Source organism: Carettochelys insculpta, chromosome 6 (assembly GCF_033958435.1).
Source record: "Carettochelys insculpta isolate YL-2023 chromosome 6, ASM3395843v1, whole genome shotgun sequence".
Classification (NCBI taxonomy): domain Eukaryota; kingdom Metazoa; phylum Chordata; order Testudines; family Carettochelyidae; genus Carettochelys; species Carettochelys insculpta.
In genome coordinates this window covers 78,024,988-78,044,005 of record NC_134142.1, presented here as the reverse complement: position 1 = coordinate 78,044,005, position 19,018 = coordinate 78,024,988, and the positions used below count along the sequence as shown (strand labels likewise).

Sequence of the window (19,018 nt, the reverse complement as noted above, 5' to 3'; positions counted from 1 at the left end):
GGGTCTCTACTCTCCAAGGAGGCTTTGCATACACTGTTTTAAAATGTGTTTTTAGAGACCAACAGACAACACAAAAAGTCTGACTCAGCAAGTTGACAGGATCTTCTATCCAACGGCAGCCTCAACCTTTGAGGAAGAGTTGGAAAGACTTTGGCTTACCAGATTCCATTAGACAGATGGGCATCTCTGACATTCTTTTAGCATGGGCACAGAAATTTTATTTTTTAAAATACATTTTATGTGTCATGCTTTAACTCTAAGAATAAAGGTATTTTGCTTTGTACAGCCTGGGTGGTAACTGGCAAACATTGTTATTACCCCTGGAGAAAGGGCAACTTCAGATGCTGGACCCATCAGATCTGCTGGAGAAATCGCAGTAAGGTATAGACGGACTGCAAAACTAAGCCCTCCATGTGCAGGGAGGGAGAAATCGGTTAATGCCCTAGAGGGTGATGTCTAGCGGACTGAAATCTTATGGGGTTGTCCTCAAGGAAGTTTGGGGGTGAGGGTGAGGAAGGGCAAAGATGCAATAAACTCAGAAATTGTGACACATACTGACAAAAGTTGTAATCCTATGAAAGAAAAAGAAAAAGCCTGGCTATATCCCATTATTGTTTTCATAGTTTATGGCTCAAAGGTCAGCTGGAATGACAGGCATCCCTTGTTCCTGGCTTAAAATTTATTCTGTGTACTCAGCTGAATTGAACTGGTGGTAATGTTTCTTTTGCCAGCATTACTATTTGCACAAAACTGTTATGTTCAGAAATATTTTATAAAAGGGGAACATATCTATTGATAATGGAAGATCTATGCCATAGAGCCAGAAATGGAGCACATACTCTCTAGCTACTTTAATAGGCTTTGTAAATCTGTCTAAAATTTTAGTGCACACAGATAACCTAAGTTCTAAGTATTGTTTGTGATTGAATATCAATGTTAAACAGCTTTCTTCAGCAGAGTTTTACTGCCTGCTGCACTTTCCCAAAGTAAGAAAAAAATCAATCTTGAGAGATAAAAAACCATGCTTCAGTCTTAAGCTATACTGAACTTCAAGTAAGGCACTGACTATACAAAACTAGCCACCCACTTGCTAGCACCACTTTACTTTAATTCCTCTCAAATATTTCTGAAGGCAAATTTACTACTCATTTACTACAAATTTACTACTACTACTGCTACTACAGCTCCCCACTCCACCATTATTTGGCCTGTATTATTTGGCTCTCAACAGAATGGAGTTATTTGTGCATGAAGTTTTGACTAAAGATTGGGACCAGTGCATTCTGAAATTAAAAAGTTTAGTACGGTTCAAAACGTATACTCATTTTGACAACATTTCACTCTCAATGTGTAATGCATTCCATCTGTAGTGCAGTAACTTTTGTCATTTCTCACTAATGTGAAGGCATTTTTCCTCTTATTTCTTTCCATTCCCCCTCAGTAAAGAGCATCAGGTATTGCTAGCCTTTTCTGAGAAGGTTTTGTTCATTCTTTTGGTGAGCAGAGCGATATCGTGAACAGTGAACCAAGCTTAAGATGTCGGTAGGAATGAACTTTATATATATACACATATTTTGTCGCTCTCATTCACTAAGCACTGCAATCATCTTATTAACAAAAAGAACATTGTAAAAATGAAACAAAAGAAAGAGGGGAAAAAAAGATTAGTCTCGCTTTCCTAATTATAATCTTTCCAATGACTATCCAAATAAGGGTGCTGCAATAAACAGCAAAAGTTTGCCTTGTGGGCTGTTTTGGAGAAATAAGTTTGATGCACTTCATTATCTGAAATCGTAAATAAGAAAGTAAAGAATGGTGTGACAAAGCAATACCTATTTAGGTAGAGGAGAATCTGGTTCCCTCTAGTGGTATATTTTTTAATAGCACAGATCCAGATAAGGAAAAGCTGAATGTAGTGACAGCAGCTGTATGCGGTCTTGTAGCCATGTTGTGCTCAGGATATTAGAAAGACAAGGTGTGTGGGAAAATATCTTTTACTGGACCAATTTCTACTGAAGACAGTTGCATGTTTTGCAACTTGTCTCCCTCACCAACAAAGGCCATGCAACAAAAGACATTACCTCATGCACCCTGTCTCTGTCATGACAGCTGTGCATTTTAGAAATTGAGGTATTCAGGGAAAAAACACAAAAACCACTTTTTGCCTTCAGCCCCAACATACTTTCCACTGAAGTTCAGGATTGTGGTATTTTCCTGTGTGATACTTTCCTTTCATTTTATACTTTCACAACTGTTGACACAACCTACACCATTTGTTTCTTCTTTATACCTGCCATTTTAGAATGAGACTCAACCATTCTAGATTAATGGTTCATGACAAACTGTTTAGCAATACATGGAGGCTGCTGAGTTTCCCTTTGTGCTACTCGCCAACATTAACCTTGCCTACCCAGGATTCTGTACAGGATAGTAAGCAAAGTTGCACTGGGCAATTTGGTAACTGAACAAAAAAAAGTCGGAAATTTAAAAATTTCTTCTGTAAACCAATGTAAAAACTTGTGCTTCCCCTTACTTCCTACAATCCCGGGAAAGTAATAAAAGTTCAAAATCTTCACTAAGTGATTACATTTGAAACATTTCAGTCTAATGTCTGAAATAAACACTCTCCCCTAATAATTACTGTCTGAGAATCTCTTGACATGTCAGTTTGAATGGATGTATAATCTGATAATATTAATATTTTTACCAGAGATATCATCATCTTCATTCCAGCCTGGACGATTTCCTCTTTCTTCCATGATAGTGCCTGTCTTCTTCTTTAATAAATATTGACGACCAATTGTCATCTTTCCAGCACGTTTGGCTCCTTTCACAATTGTTTTTGAGAAGGTGCTAAAGTTCAGAAATAAACAATAATGCCTGATGTCAAAATGTAGGTAAAATACAACAGTTATCTGTAACTCTCATTAATATTCAATATCTGTGTCAGTGTACCAATATACATTTTAGGATTTACTTCTCACCCACACAAAGCATGCTTAACAATTTTTTCTATTTAATTTCAAGAAAGAAAAGTAATGTCAGAAACTCAGAAAAGGGCTCCTAATATAAGTTTAAGTTGCTAGCCCCGAGATTTAGGAGAACGTGCTGTGACAATGCTATGCTAATTGTGCTCAATAGTAAAGAATAAGAAACTATCTCCTGTTTGCAGTTGTTGAATTTTGTTGGCAATATAACTAAATCTTCCTGGTTAAGAGACTGAAGGCAGAAAAAAAAAATCTAAAAATCTCTGTATTTCAGAACTATGTTGGGATTCCATTCCACTGAGCCAACAATGCACTGATCAATAGAGGAAGGTATGAACTGCCACTCTGTACAGACTAATAATCCATCTAGTTTGGTAAACTATCTAAATAGCGAGGAGCATTCACAGATTCCCAGGCCAGAAGAGATCATTGTGATAACTTAGTTTGACCTGTTTAACACAGGCCAGAGAACTTTTCCCTAACATGTACTAAATCATATCTTTTGGAAAAAAAATCAATCTAAATTAAAAAAAAGTCAGCAACAAAGAATCCACCAGGATTCTCAGTAAATTGTTCCAGTGAATAATTACCCATGCTACTAAAACCTTACACCTTATTTCCCATCTGACTTGTTGAGCTTCAGCTTCCAGTCACTGGATCATGTTTCACCTTCTTCTGATATATTGGAGAACTTGTTATTCATTTTCCATGTAGCCACTTGTAAAGTCTGATCAAATCGCCCCTTCGCCTTCTTTTTGTTAAAATAAATAAAATCAGATCCTTAAATCTATCAGTGTAAAGCATGTTTTCTAATCCTTTATTCATTCTCTTGACTTTTGTTTGAATTATCTTCAAATTCTCAACACCCTTCTTGAACTGAACACCAGACCTGGCTGCAGTACTCCAGCAGTGGTCATACCAGCGCCAGAGAGATGAAATAACATCTCTATTCCTAAGTGGCTGTGTCTACACGTGCCCCAAACTTCGAAATGGCCATGCAAATGGCCATTTCGAAGTTTACTAATGAAGCGCTGAAATGCATATTCAGCGCTTCATTAGCATGCGGGCGGCAGCCACGCTTCGAAATTGATGCTCCGTGCCGCCGCGCGGCGCATCCAGACGGGGCTCCTTTTCAAAAGGACGCCGCCTACTTCGAAGTCCCCTTATTCCCATGAGCTCATGGGAGTAAGGGGACTTCGAAGTAGGCGGCGTCCTTTCGAAAAGGAGCCCCGTCTGGACGCGCCGCGCGGCGGCAAGGAGCATCAATTTCGAAGCGCGGCTGCCGCCCGCATGCTAATGAAGCGCTGAATATGCATTTCAGCGCTTCATTAGTAAACTTCGAAATGGCCATTTGCATGGCCATTTCGAAGTTTGGGGCACGTGTAGACACAGCCAGTGAGACTTCCCTGTTTATGCACTCAAAATTGGATTACATTAGCTCTTTAGGCCGCAGCATTGTACTGGGAATTTTTGTTCAGCAGATAATCTGCCATGACCCTCAAATCTTTTCAGTCACTGCTTCCCAGGGTGGCATCTCCCATCCTGTAAATATGGAAGAGACAGAGCAAGGAGAGCAGGCAAGAAAAAAGGAAGATTCCATTCCCACAACAGGAAGGTGGGAGGCGAATTTTGCTTCTCCCTCCTAGTTAATGTTGCAGGGACAAGGAACTGAGGAGTTATCAACCCTGCACAGGGCAGAGAGAGTACAGTCATTCTGGCTGGAGGCAAACCTAGGGCTGGATCCTTGCTACAGGAGGGAGGAGTTGGGAAAGTCTGGGATAGTACCTTTGTGAACCAAGGACAGCCTATCAGGCAAGGAGGGTGCTCAGGCAAGTGAGCTAGCTGCTTTTCATGGTGGCATGGTCACTCACGATTTGGTACAAGTAATAAGGGATTATTGTGTTTGAGGTTGTTTCCACAGTTTTGCACACTGCACAAGGTGCAAAGGAAAAGGACCTGGGGATTATAGTGGATGAGAGGCCGGATATGAGTCAACAGTGTGCCTTCGTAGCCAAGAAGGCTAACAGCATATTGGGGTGCACTAGGAGAAGCATTTCCAGCAGATCTAGAGAAGTTATTATTCCCCTCTACTTGGCACTGGTGATGCCTTATCTGGAATTTCGCATCCAGTTCTAGGCCCCCCAGTATAGAAAGATGTGGATGCGCTGGAGCGGGTCCAGCAGAGGGCAACAAAAATGATTAAAGGGCTGGAGCACATGACCTATGAGGAGAGGCTGAGGGATTTGGGATTATTTAGTTTGCAGAAGAGTAGATTGAAGGGCAATTTGATAACAGCCTTCAACTTCCTGAAGGCGTGCTCTAAAGAGAATGGAGAGAGGCTATTCTTAGTAGTGATGGATGGCAGAACAAGGAGCAGTGGTCTGAAGTTACAGAGGGAGAGGTGTAGGTTGAATATCAGGAGAAACTATTTCACCCAGGTTGTCCAGAAACTCTTCAGTTTGTCTGGATAGGCCCATATTGCATGACTCATACTGGCTAATTTCTAGTGCTTCCAATGGCTAGGGCCCCAGGCAGAAACCTGGCCTGGTTACACACATTTCACAGGTGTGAGCATGCAATACAGAAAGAGATGTAGGTTGAATATTAGGAGAAACCATTTCACCAGAAGGGTGGTGAAGCACTGGAATGCATTACCGAGAGGGGTGCTGGAATCTCCATCCCTAGAGGTTTTTAAGTCCCAGCTTGACGAAGTCCTGGCTGGGATGATTGAGTTAGGGTTGATCCTGCTTTAGGCAGGGGGCTGGACTAGATGACCTCCTTAGGTCCCTTGCAGCTCTAGCATTCTATGATTCTATGAGGCAGTGATTTGGATATAAGCATTCTACTCAGGTGATGGTGGGAGAGAAGGGAAGACGCCATGGCAGGGGTGAGTTAAATCAACAACTGATGAAGGCTCACAATCGCAGGTGTGTTTGGATCTGTTTGGGGAGAGGCTGCAAAGGTGATTCAGGGCCCCATACCACTGGGGTGGGAACTGCAGGCACTATGATTCCCTGTGGTGTTACAAACAAAACAAAACAAAGCAATACACCACTACACCCTTAATGTGATGTCACCCAGGTTGTCCAGAAGCTGTCTTCAGTTTGTCTGGATAGGCCCATATTGCATGACTCATACTGGCTCATTTCTAGGTCTTCCAATGGCTAGGGCCCCAGACAGAAACCTGGCCTGGTTACACACATTTCACAGGTGTGAGCATGCAATACACCTAAAGGCATATATCTGCTTACAGCAGTTGTTTTGCATCACCTGTACATCCAGGCATGTATGCAAAAAGTGGCATAAGGTTTCTTACTGCATATCCCTGCCACAATGGGGATGTACAGGAAGCTGAGTAGGACAAATGCTATGTACAGGTATGCCCTATTTCAATGGGGCACCGTGCATGACAGAATGCAAGGTAGTGCTAAGGGCCAGCATAAAGTAGTGGTTGGGACTATCCCAGCAAATCCCATGCATCCAATTTGTGGGCTGGATTCTTTAATGGGGGTTCAGACCCTCCCCTTTCATGTTGAATCATTATAAATTAAAGGCTATGGTTTGGCCTGTTGTGCTGCTGATAACCGCAAAAGAGTGAATTTGGGGCACAGTGCCAAGCCCAGGAAAACAATGATCTGTGTACACTCTAGGTTTTGAAGTTTGGCCAGGTAGTTAAAACAAAAATTCCACAAGAAGGAATTCTGGTTGATGTTTCTTCTTTATACCTGCCTTTCCAGAATGAGACTCGACCATTCTTGATTAATGGTTCTAGAAAACAAGAAGGAATTCTGGTTGATGTTGTGGGTTCATTCAAAAGTCTTTCCCCCAGAAGGCTCCAGGGAATGACTTTGCTTCTTAGTCTTGGAGCTGACAATGGTACAGCAGCCTTGTATCATTTTCACATTCACAGAATTCAGGAGCTGGCAGAAAAAGCCAACAGTGGTATGGAACCTTGGCACACAATGCTTGTTACAATGGTGTGGAGATCAGTTGCTTTGTGCATGTGGCACAGCTATAGGAGAAGTTTCAATGGTTTGGTGCAATTTCAGGAGCAGGAAGGCTGGCCAACAATATGTCCCCATAGAGAGGAAGAGGTGCTGCAGTACAAGCTGGCATTGGCAACCTGTCAACTAGCATCCCCCACAGTCTCAATCACCTTTGGCCATTGCATTTGCCTTGCAGTAGTTTCTTAGTTCGAAGGCCTTTGGCTGATTGGACGCATTCCTGTGGTCCTAGGATGGATTCCCATCGTTGCATCAAGATTTACATGCTTAGGGATCTCAAGAAGATCCTAGGCATCAGATTTCACAGTGGATAGGAGGCAGCCTTGTTCACAGGAGTGTTTTTGATACTTTCAGTGCCTGGGTCCATTAGGGACACTACAGAAAAGGCTCTACAACTGTGTGATGCAAGATGGCATGAACATTCAGTGATTTTACATCTGTAATGGTCAAAGATGGATTAACTTGGTGGAGGTGAATCTAAATCTCTGGCAGGGTGGCGAGCCTAAGGTCTGCCCTGTTCAGTCTTTTAAGGCCTTCAGGGTAATACAGCCAAAGAGGAGACACCCCTTTTCTGCACCCGGACAGGAGTCCCCTCACAGTAAGGTGACCATATTTCCCTATGCTAAATAGAGGACACATGGGGAGGGGCCAGGAGGCAAGCTCCCCAGCTAGGGGTGCCAATTAAGAGCAGCTCCCTGGCTGCCCCATGCCACAGGGTGCTGGAGGCTGCCCCAGCAGGGAGCTCCCCGGTTGCAAGGGTGATTGCCCCATGGAAGGGGAGGGCTCACCGGCTGCTCCACATCACCAGGCTTTGGGAATGCTGCAGGAATGCTCCCTGGCTCCAGCAGTGGCTGCCTTGTGGGGGCTGCCACCCTGTGGGAGGGGTGGGGTGGAGGGTGCTCCCTGGCTGTGAGGAACAGCTGAAGCTCCCAGCTCCCCTATGCCTCTGGACACTGGGAATGGGGCTCCCACCCCATCGCGGACCTCCCTGGTTGCCCCACACCTCAGGGTGCTGAGAATCAGGCTGCTGCCCCATGGAAGTGCTCCCCAGCTGCAGAGATCTCTGCCCCACAGGGGTAGGGGATGGGGGGTAAGTGGCTTCCCAGGAGGCTGTCCTGTGGCAGGGATTGGACAGTGGTCTCTCCTGCTGCAGGGGAAGCTGCCCCACAGAGGGGCTGCCAGCATTGCTGGGGCACCAGGTCCTCCTTAAAATCGTAAAGGGGGACAAAACACACTACCCCAACATTCCCTGCCTTACCTCTATGGCACGGCCTCTGGTTCCCTCTCCTGCTGCTGCCCGTACTGGCTGGTCAGTACATGCTGTACATGTTGTGTGGCCAGCTCCTGATTGATTTTACCTGCAAGTCCACTGACTTGGGTAAAGAGCAGCTCACCAGGGTGTGTGTGTGCATGCACATGCTAAAATACAGGACTGTCCCAGTAAAAATGGTCACCCTACCTCACATCATATCTATTTGTTAACATGCTGAGTCAGGGGCTGATGAGACTGGGGCTAGCAGTCCATGAATTTGGTTCCCACTCAGTGGCTATGTCTACACTAGCACACTACATCGCAGTAGCCTATTTCGATGTAAGAACATAGAAATAGGCTACTTTGACGTATATTGTCTACACGTCCTCCAGGGCTGGTGCCATCGACGTTCAACATACCGACGGAGAACATTGAAAGGAGCCGCCCCGGAAGGAAATGCGGAGCGTCCACACACACAAGAGCTCCCCATCGAAATAAGGGGCCAGCAAAGCCCCAAGCCACTCCCTTAAAGGGCCCCTCCCAGACACACTCGCCCTGCACAGCACGAGATCCACAGAGCCAACAACTGGTTGCAGACCCCGTGCATGCAGCATAGACCCCCAGCTGCAGCAGCAGCAGCCAGAAGCCCTGGGCTAAGGGATTTTGCACAAGGTGACCATAGAGCCCTGGAGGGGCTGGACAGAGTGTCTCTCAACCTCTCAGCTGATGGCTGCCACGGAGGACTCCATTATTTCGACGTAGTGGGACGCGGATCGTCTACACATCCCTACTTCGACGTTGAACGTCGAAGTAGGGTGCTATTTCCATCTTCTGATAGGAATAATGATTTCAACATCTTGCCGTCTAATGTCGATTTCAACATCGAAATAGCACACGGTGCATGTAGACATGACGCGTACTATTTCGATGTGCCAGCTACTTCGAAGTAGCCAGCTAGTGTAGACACACCCAGTGAGAATAAGGGCTGCAACAGCAGCAACAGAGCTAGGTGTGGAAGCAGCAGCAATCCAGGCAACCGAGTGTTTGTATTCGCATGCATACCAAATGTATGTAAGACCTCAGGTGGCAAGACAACATTAATTTGTTGTAATCTGATTACAGATGTGGGACAATAAGACCAGCAGATGGTAGCATGGATCGAGGGGTACAGTATTGTGTTTTGGGCCAGTAGGCATACAGCCAGGTTGCCTGAGGGTTTGCAGGTGGCCTTTGGAGATAAACTGGTACTCAGCTGGCATGCAAGAAGAGGCAAGCTATGGGATCAATTAATAAACCAATGCTATATGTTGTGCAGGCTTGTCACTGGCCCCCATATATAACTGTGATTCATCGTGGGGAAAACAATTTAGCAATGCTCAAATGGGTGGAAATAACGCTCAAGGCCAAGAGGGATTTGAGAATGAGCCTTGAACATTTTCCAGGAGTTCACATTCTTAGGTCAGACATAAGTCAGCACATGGTCTGCGGGAAGCCAGAAGCTCCCCCGAGGCAGACAAGTCAAGGAAAAGAAGGCAGCCAAATTATTTGGGGATATAGGAATGGCAGTATGTGTACATCTACACATAGTATATAGGGGCCCTGAGATGTCTTGGGAGGCTGGGTTTCACCTGTCAAACTTTGTTGCTGTCATATTTTAACCAATATAGAAGATAACATTAGAAGTAGTCTGGGTGTGGGGAGGAGGCAGCCAAGCTAATTGCTGGAAGGAGAGGGATGGAAAAGAGTGGGAGCAGGTAAACCAGCCCTCACATAATTATAGGATAAACATGCGGGTTACCTGCACTGTATACTGGTGTTCCCTCTAATTGTTATAGCCATGTGTGGAATGATTTTGTTACGTACACCAGTATGGAGATGTAACATATCTGTGGTGGGGGTGGGGCAAAGGGGTTTGGAATGTGAGAGGGGGTTCAGGGTTGGGGGGATGAGGGCTCTGACTGGGAGAATGCAGGTTGTGAAGTGGGGTTGAGAATAAGGTATGTGGGAAGGGGGAATTTCAGCTGAGGCCAAAGAGTTTGGAGTGTGAGAGTTGGCTTAAGGTAGGAGATTGAGGTGGAGGTGCAGGGTGTGGGTGGGAGTTAAGGTGTGGGGTAGAAGAAAGAGCAAGGGTGTGGAAGCAAGCTGAGGGCTGGGGTGAGGGCTTTGGGAGGGAGTGGGACTTAGGGTGTGGGAGGAGACTCAGGCCTGGTGGTAGTGGGGGAACAGGTGGCTCTATGTAGCTCATATTGGCGCATGCTCACCTGCAGGCACAACCCCCTGAAGCTGCTATTGTCTGCAATTCCTGGCCAACGGGAAGTGAGGGGGCAGAGCCTTCAGGTGAGGACAATGTGAGAACAGAGCTTCCCGGTGCTCAAGGTGATGCAGCTCCAGCTGGGGGAAGAGAAACACCAGTGCGCAGAGCTGCCTCTCCCCACCACCTGCCCAGAAGAACATACCTAGAACACAAGGGCTATGTCTACACTAGCCCAAAACTTCGAAATGGCCATGCAAATCGCCATTGTGAAGTTTACTAATGAAGTGCTGAAATACATATTCAGCGCCTCATTAGAATGCCGGCAGCCACAGCTCTTTGAACTTGATGTGGCTTGTCGCCACATGGCTCGTCCAGGCAGGGCTCCTTTTCAAAAGGACCCTGGCAACTTCGAAATCCCTTTATTCCTAACAGCAGATTGGGCTAGTGTAGACATGGCCAAGGAGTTTTACGGTCTGCAGCCCAGGGCCCTGGACTAAAGGGGCTCCTCTTAGCCCAGAGTCCTGAGATACAGCCCCTAAAGCCTCTTTCTTAATCCAGCCCTGCTGTTGGAGCCTGGAAATAGCAGCTCCCTGCTGTGGCTGAGAGAGAGGTGTGCTCCTCCGGCCCCAGCAAGGAGCTGTCATTGTCAGGGAAGAGAGTCACCTTCTCAGCTGCAGCAGCTCCATGTGAGGTAAGCTCTGAGCCCCTGCAGGACTTTTTAGGCAGCTGTATGGCCCCCTGGCCAGGCAGCTTAGAGGGAAGCCTGATGTACAAATTACATTCCGGATAGTCCTGGACATCTAATAATAAAATTCCGGCTAGATTAAACCCACATCAATGTCTCCTGTCAGCCAACCCACTCCACACTCCCAGTCAAAGGTGCAGCCAAATTTGTAATCTCGAGTTAGTTTGACTAGATCTATTTTCCATAAGCCCAAGGTATTAATTATCCTCCTTTTGTTCTTTATTAATTGAATCCCATAACAGCTGCTCCATTATAAATATCAAACATGGATTGTATAGATGGTGCTTGGTCCTGCCATGAGGGCATGGAACCGGACTTCAGGACCTCTTCAAGTCCCTTCCAGTTCTAATATTCTATGATTATCTAGTCCCTTCCAGTTCTAGTATTCTATGATTATCTTGTCTAGGATCAATGTCAGACGGATAGGCCTACAATTATTTTGGTCATTCCTTCCACCTTTTTAAAATACTGGAACATTAACCTCTTAAATTATTTAATTAGTCTTTTGGAAATACATCAGCATTCTAAGACTTATTGAAAATCAGCTTTAATCATCCAGTATGCTCTTCAGCCTGCTCTCTCAAAACTCTTGAATGCAGGTTATCTGGACCTGCTTCAAAGGAGGACTAAAAAACCCGAACTGTACAACACAGAGCACTAGAACAAGTGCAAAGTACCATCCCATGAGTGTAAATTTATTTTTACCTACACTGATGTCCAAGCCATACTCTGAAGTATAAGAAGTCTCTCTATATGTCACCATAGAATTAGTGTAACTGTAGATTTAATTTACATAATTAACTGATTGCATGATTTGACTCTTATTACTGTAATTACTTCCATAATTTCCTAAGGCAAGTAGTTCAACAGGTTAATTACACCCTTTTATTACCAAATTAACGTATATGTTTACACTGGAAGCTTTTAATTGGTACGCCAATATAACATGCTTGACAGAAACCAGACAGTTCAGTTTTATGGAGGACTACTTCAATGTATTTGCAATTTTGGAAAACCATAAAAAAATGACACAATAGAATTCAATGCACTGTACTAATAGTAAAGAAGAGTAAATAAATATTAAAGAAAAAATAGATTATATCTTACCGAAAGGAAGTATTCTTTTCTTTTTGCTTTGGCAAAATTATCTGGGGTGCAGTTTGACCAGCTGCAAAAGCAAAAGTGCTGAAGATTGATTGGGGATAACGGAACTTCATTAACTGTTTCCTAAATATTTCTATCACTTCCGGACTCACTTCCTCATCAAATGCTACTTTAATTAACTAAAAATAAAAAAAAATAGCATGTTATTAGAAACTGGAAATAATTTAATATGGCAACTTTTGATATAAAACATTAAAAGGATCCCACAAAGGTAATCAAATATATTAATAAAACACAGAAATGTGTTTATGTTACTTACTATGGAAATTCATTTTATCCATTTTTACTTTATTTTTTAATTTTATATTCTAACATTAAAGTACTTCCACTCTGCAGTGTTTGGAATTCCAATAAAATTATGACAAAACCTCTGAGCAAATCTATGAAGCAACTTTGCACTAACATTTCTACACTAGTTAAAACGCTAGCCAAATTTTCTTGCTAAGTGGGATGACAAAGGCTGAAAGAATTTTGATGGGTCAGGCGCTTCAGTGTAGATAGGAAGACAGCCATAAAAGGCCTGTATTCTAATTCAAAGACTCTCACTGTACCAAAAAAGTTTAGCTTTCAAAAATTACTACAGCTGTCTTTCCTTAGTCCATTCACCTCAATTCATGCCTCACTTTTCGAAGGATGGAAAACTGTGCTAGTAGCAAAGCATGATAAATGAATCTGACCCTTGGAAAAGGAAGTACTTTGCATTATGAACGACTGATATCTCTTCCAAGTCAAAGTATTATTTATACACTTTAAAAGGACCCCAATCCCACAATTCTTAGCCAGTGGGATGACGGCCAAGTCTTATGTCTTGAGGATGAGTAATAAAGGGGAAGGAAAATGAGGGTTTGTAAAAAGGGGGGGGAAAACTACAAGAGTGGGGGTAAACATAAACACACATTTCTGAGGAATCTGTTACTTTATAAGTCCCAAGATGAAGTTACATTTTATGTGTCTTTGTTTGCCAGACACAAGGCATACCTCATCCTTTGCTTTTTCTCCAAAAGGCTAATACTCCTGTTGTTTTAGGATCTCCTTGAAAAGAGGTCTTGAATATTAGGGTCACCCCAATATGAAATATAAATACATTAAAATAAGATAGCTGCAGACCATTCTCCCTTGATGGTCATACTTAATGCACAAAGCATGGAGGGGGCCTATTTCATATAATATTTCATGTTTTGTTAGGAAAGGAACAGAAAGTAAACCATTTGTTGGTTTGTTTTGTTTTATAACCAAAGACAAAACTCTGTTAAACAAAAGCAGAGATTACATTTGACCAGAGTCCAGAACCAGAAATGGAATTGCATCTGCATTTAGCATACTATTGAAGGATGTTAAAATTTTGTTAGTATTAGTCTCCAAAAGAGCCTCGGAAAGCAAAAGGCTCACAGTTCCCTGTTTTTCTTGAAAGTCATATAAGAGTGACTACTAAAACTGTTAATTAAATCCATTCACTTATATACAATAATGTAAATAACAGAAAAATTATTCAAAATCTACTCAAAACACTAATAAGGAGAAATTGATGTTATCCTCCTAAATGAAAGGCTCTCCAATATATCAGATTGTGATGTTTTTTTGTCCTGAACAAAGTAATGAACATTTGTATTTTAGCCAGATCTAGCTAAACATTTTGGCTAATGCTACACTCATCTCTAGTGCTGGCAGTTTGATGCAAATTAGCAGTCTGAAAAATGCAAAATGGCCACTCATTTGTACATTCGGATGGCTCATTTGCATATTCACAGCAGAAAAAAAGCAGTGAAGACATTGCTGTGCTCGCAAAAACCTGCTCTGTCGCCAGCCCCTTATGCCTGGACAAAATCAGGGATAAGGGGGTGGTGACAGATGGTGTTTTTGCCAGCAGAATCATGTCTTCATGGCTTGTTTTCTGTGGTGAATATGCAAATGAGATGAGTGAATATGCAGATGAGCAGCCATTTTGCATTTTTGAGACTGCTCATTTGCATCAAGCTGCTGGCACTAGGGGTGAGTGTAGCACTACCCTTCATGTTCTGAAACCCCACATAATTCTAATTCTACTGACTACTATTCTTGAAGATCTCTACCTTGTTTTCCTCTCTCCTTCAGTTAGGGCCTCTGCACAGAATAGATTGTCTCATGGACAAAATTCACAGTAGGGTGCTCTGGGAGAAAAAAATCCCAAGAGCATTCACATCCCTACAAACCATTCTGTTTTATATGCCTCTGAAGAATAGGCTGTGGGGCATCTTTGTAAACTGGTAAATCCTCAGGAATCTGTATGGATCCTGGGGCTCCACAAAGGTCACAGTCACCTATGCAGAAGCCTTGTGCTTTTGGGTTAGCCCTAGACCTTGGGAATGCCTCAAAGCTCCCTGGGAGTGCAGGTTCCATTTCAGCTGGTCTTCCTCTTGCCATTGGTCCTCCCTAAAACACTGGTAAATGGCAGGGAGCTTATTTTTCCAGGTATATGCTACGTGATGGAGGAGATTTGATGTACATGCCTTTGACCTGCCCAGACTCAACTTGCTCTACAGCAGAAACTTTGAACAACAATTGTTATCCACAGGATCCAGTGGAGGGGTGAGAGAACAGGCAGGGAAAACCATTTATTCTCTAACAGATATTGAGAGTGTGTGAGGGAAAGCAATCCAGGGTTTCTCTGATATGCTCAGACTCTGCCAATATCAGTGACTACACCAAGAACTGAGGACACTCAGTCTGCCTCCAGCGGCTAGGGAGTTACTTGCAGCATGTTACACTGATGAGATCATAATTTCAGGTGTTTTACAAAGGATCAGGCTCTCCATTGTACCTGAAAAGATGCGGAGGTGATCTGCAGTCCTTCCTGCATATTCTGCTGCAGCTGGTTCTGTATAGTAATCTTCTTCTCCTTCATAATAGATGCAATGGGAAAGCTCCGGACCACTGTCTGTTCTCCAGCTAAGTATCACAGAATCATTTACAGACATGTTAGGTCATGGACTTATATCTGATTTAGTCATATTTTGCTCTCGTGAGCACAGACTCGCTTCATCAGATGCTGGTCTTGGAAATCTGCAGGGCCAGGTATAAAAGGTATGTTATAATAAGGTATATTATACCTGGCCCTGCAGATTTCCAAGACCAGCATCTGATGAAGTGAGTTTGTGCTCACGAAAGCTCATGCTCAAAACTTTTCTGTTAGTCTATAAGGTGCCACAGGACCCTTCGTTGCTGTTAGAAAAGAAGGTTACTCACCTTGTGAGGCAACTGAGGTTCTTTGAGATGCTTATCACTGCGGGAGCTACACTGTAGGTGGGCATGTGTCCCTGCCTTCTAATCGGAGATTTATGCTAGCAGTGCCCTCAGCAGGTTGCGCCTGCCAGCGGCCAGCACATGCCAGTCAAAGCCCATAATGCCCATGCACAGCCTACCATCCTCTGTTTCTTCTCTGCTGCAAAGCCTATGCAAGAACTCTAAAACAGAGGGGAGGAGGGTGGGTAGTGGAGCACCTACAGGTATAACCATCTTGAAGAACCTCAGTTACTGTACAAGGTGAGTAACATTTTCTTCTTTAAGGAGTGTCCCTCCGGGTGCTCCACTTTAGATGACTAGGAAGTAATAATCCCTTGTGCAGGAAATGTCTTCAGAAGTAGAGTTGAAGTTGCTGATAAGACCCTATGTCCAAACAGTGCTTCAGTTGTGGAGTGGATGTTAATTGCAACATGTTTGTACACCTGTAGGAGGTTGCTGTTCATTGTTATAGTAACAAAAGTGTAGGCATTCAGAAATACATTTTGATAATCGTTGTTTGGGGATGGCCTCTGACGCTCTGTGGTAGAAACAAAGAGCTTGTGGGATTTGCAAAAAGTTTTGGGTCTATCAAATACAAAATGTAAGTGCTCTGTGCACATCGAGAGTGTGTAGCACTTCCTCTTTTATCATCACATGGGGTTTTGGGTAGAATACTGGAAGGCAAATAGGTTCATTACACTGGAAGTAGGAGGATACCTTAGGTAGGAACCTTGCATGAGGTCACATGACTACCTTCTCCTTGTGAAATATCATATAGGAAGGGGTGACCACAAGTGCTCTCAATTCCCCTATCCTCCTAGCAGAGGTGATAGCTAGGAGAAACAGAGAGAGAGAGAGAGATACCTATCTCATAGAATTGGAAGGGACCTTGAGAGGTCATTGAGTCCAGCCCCCTGCACTCACAGCAGGACCTATATCATCATCCTTGACAGACATTTTTTTCTTTGCCCCATACCCCTAAATGGCCCCATCTAGGAGTGAGCTCACAACCCTGGATTTACAAAGCCAATGCTCAAACTGAGTGATCCCTTCCTACTTCATAGATAAATGCAGCCGTCATAGATTACTGTAGGAGGCAAAAGATGTTGAGCAGTTCAAAAGGTTTTTGCATAAGAGCCCTGAACACCACATTTAGGTCCCATGGCACCCTAGGTGGCTAAATGGGTGGGTACAAGTTCTGTATGTCCTTAACAAACAGTTTTCTGCTGGGATGAGTGAAGACAGAAAAAACATCCATGTGAATATGAAATGCTGTAATAGCTGTTATGTGGACCTTTAAGGAACAAAGGGAAAGTCCACTTGTTTTTAACAATAGTATGTTGTCCAGAATGGTAGGGAGAAGAGCTGCAGATGGTGAGATGCTCTGAGAGTGGTACCATATGGAGAAGTGGTGCCATTTATTAACATACATCTCTCTTGTATTGAGGATGACATCCTGGGTTGCTACCAAGCATGCGGAGTTAGCCAACGAGATGCCACACCTGAAGCTTGAGAGCTAGTACATTGTGGTGAGTAATTTGCCTGCTGTTTTGAGTCAGGAGGTGAGGAACTAGGAGAAATTGCCATGGAGGTCTTGTGGACTCTGCAGGATGTAAGTGAACCAAGTTTATTGAGGCTCTGTCATGCTTGATCTTTTGTAAGGTGCAGTTGAGGAGTATAATCAGTGGAAAAGCATACAGGAAAGGTGCATTCCATGTTAGAATGAATGCATCCCCTCTCAGGTGTTTGCCCAGTCCTGTTTAAGAGCCGTACTGGGGGCATTTTGCTTTGGTGGCTGTGGCAAAGAGGTCTATTGCTGGGTAACCCTCAATGTTTGAATACCTGAGACAGGATGACGGGGTCCATCTCCCACTGTCCATGTATCCATGGAGAAATGCTTGATGAGGTTGTTGGCTGCAGTATTGTCTGCACCTGGGACATATGCCTCTATCACATCTATCTTGTGGTGACTGCACCAATCCCAGAGCTCATACTGCTTTCACACACATGGAGTGGGAATGTGTCCCCCCTCCGACAACTAATGTAATACATTATGGTTAGATTGTCCATGAATATCTGGACCATTTTGCCACATATAAAGAGGAAGAAGTGGTGGCAAGCATTGTGTACTGCCCTCAGATCAAGAAGCTTTATATGGAGCCTGCACTTGTCAGGAGATCGACATGCTTGAGCTATGTGGTGTGCTAAATGTGCTCCCACCCAACGAGGGAGGCATCCATGGTGATGGTGACTTTTGTTGTCTGCCACTGAAAGGGTCTTGCTGTTGTTTGTGGGCTGTTCTGTGCATCTGCAATGTGATTTGAGAGAGTGTCAGATGTCATTGTGTTGGAAGTGATGCTGTTGCAGTGACCCAGTGTTTGTGTTGGGGGTAAACATGCATTTTGTTATATTCATCTGTAGGCCTAGGCTGGCAAAGAGATTCATGGTCATGTGTGCTATGCACTCTGTGGCCTTCTATGCATTGCCCTTTACGAGACAATGGTTCAGATAGGGAAAAATGCACATCCTGGCCTTGCACAGGTGAATGGCCACTACCGCAAGGACTTTGGAAATACTAGGAGGACAGTTGATAAGTCCATATGGGAGGACTCTGTATTGAAAATGTAGTTTGTGTACGATGAAGTAGAGAAAACGTCTGTATGAGGGATTAACAGTGACATGTAAATACGTGTCCTGTAGGCTGAGTGTTGATAGCAAATCTTCTTTCTCCTGAGATGGGATTACTGTAGCTGGAGTCACCATCCTGTATTGTTCTGTGTGATGAAATTTGTTCAGTTTGCGTAAGTCCATGACGGGCTGCCACCCTCCTGTTTTCTTCTGGGTGAGGAAGTTAGGTGAACAGAAGCTGGTCCCCCTGTGTTGTGTGGGTACCTGCTCTATGGCATCCAATTGTAGGAGGTGCATTATCTTCTTTCTAACAGATTTCTTGTAAGGTGCATCCCTTAAGAGGAACAGGTAGGGAGGTTGGGTACGTTAAAAGGAAGAAAAAAGGAGACAGTAGCTGGTTTGGATAATTTCCAGCATCCATTTGTTTGAAGTAATGTTGTGCTAAGCAGTGTAAAATGTTGCTAGATGGTTGCCAAATGGGGTAGAGTATGTGAGCAGTAGAGAAGGTGTGGCTATCTGGCCCTCACCCAAGGCCTCAAAATGTCTGTCATGATGTGGATGGTTGCTCTGCTTGTTGTCTACATCTGGTCTGTCTTTGTTTGAGTCTGTCAGTATCTCTGAGGCTGTGAATACGGAGCTGTATGGAAGTGTTGATTGAACGCTCTGTTTTGTGTCTTCTTATTTGAAGGAATGTAAATGACTAGAGATTTTACAGTTCTTGATTGT

General features: G+C 43.8%; 1 protein-coding gene across 4 annotated transcripts in view; it reads right to left on the bottom strand.

Annotated features, from left to right (window-relative positions):
• The window catches only part of SBF2 (SET binding factor 2), a 648,361-nt gene that overhangs the window by 83,466 nt on the left and 545,877 nt on the right, over positions 1 to 19,018 (bottom strand). For all 4 annotated transcript variants that reach the window (XM_074997415.1, XM_074997417.1, XM_074997416.1 and 1 more), the window contains exons 23-25: positions 15,204 to 15,331; positions 12,350 to 12,525; positions 2,708 to 2,853 (exon numbers count right to left, since the gene is read on the bottom strand). In XM_074997415.1, the coding sequence (XP_074853516.1) occupies positions 2,708 to 2,853; positions 12,350 to 12,525; positions 15,204 to 15,331 (450 nt within the window). The remainder of the gene's footprint in view (positions 1 to 2,707; positions 2,854 to 12,349; positions 12,526 to 15,203; positions 15,332 to 19,018) is intronic.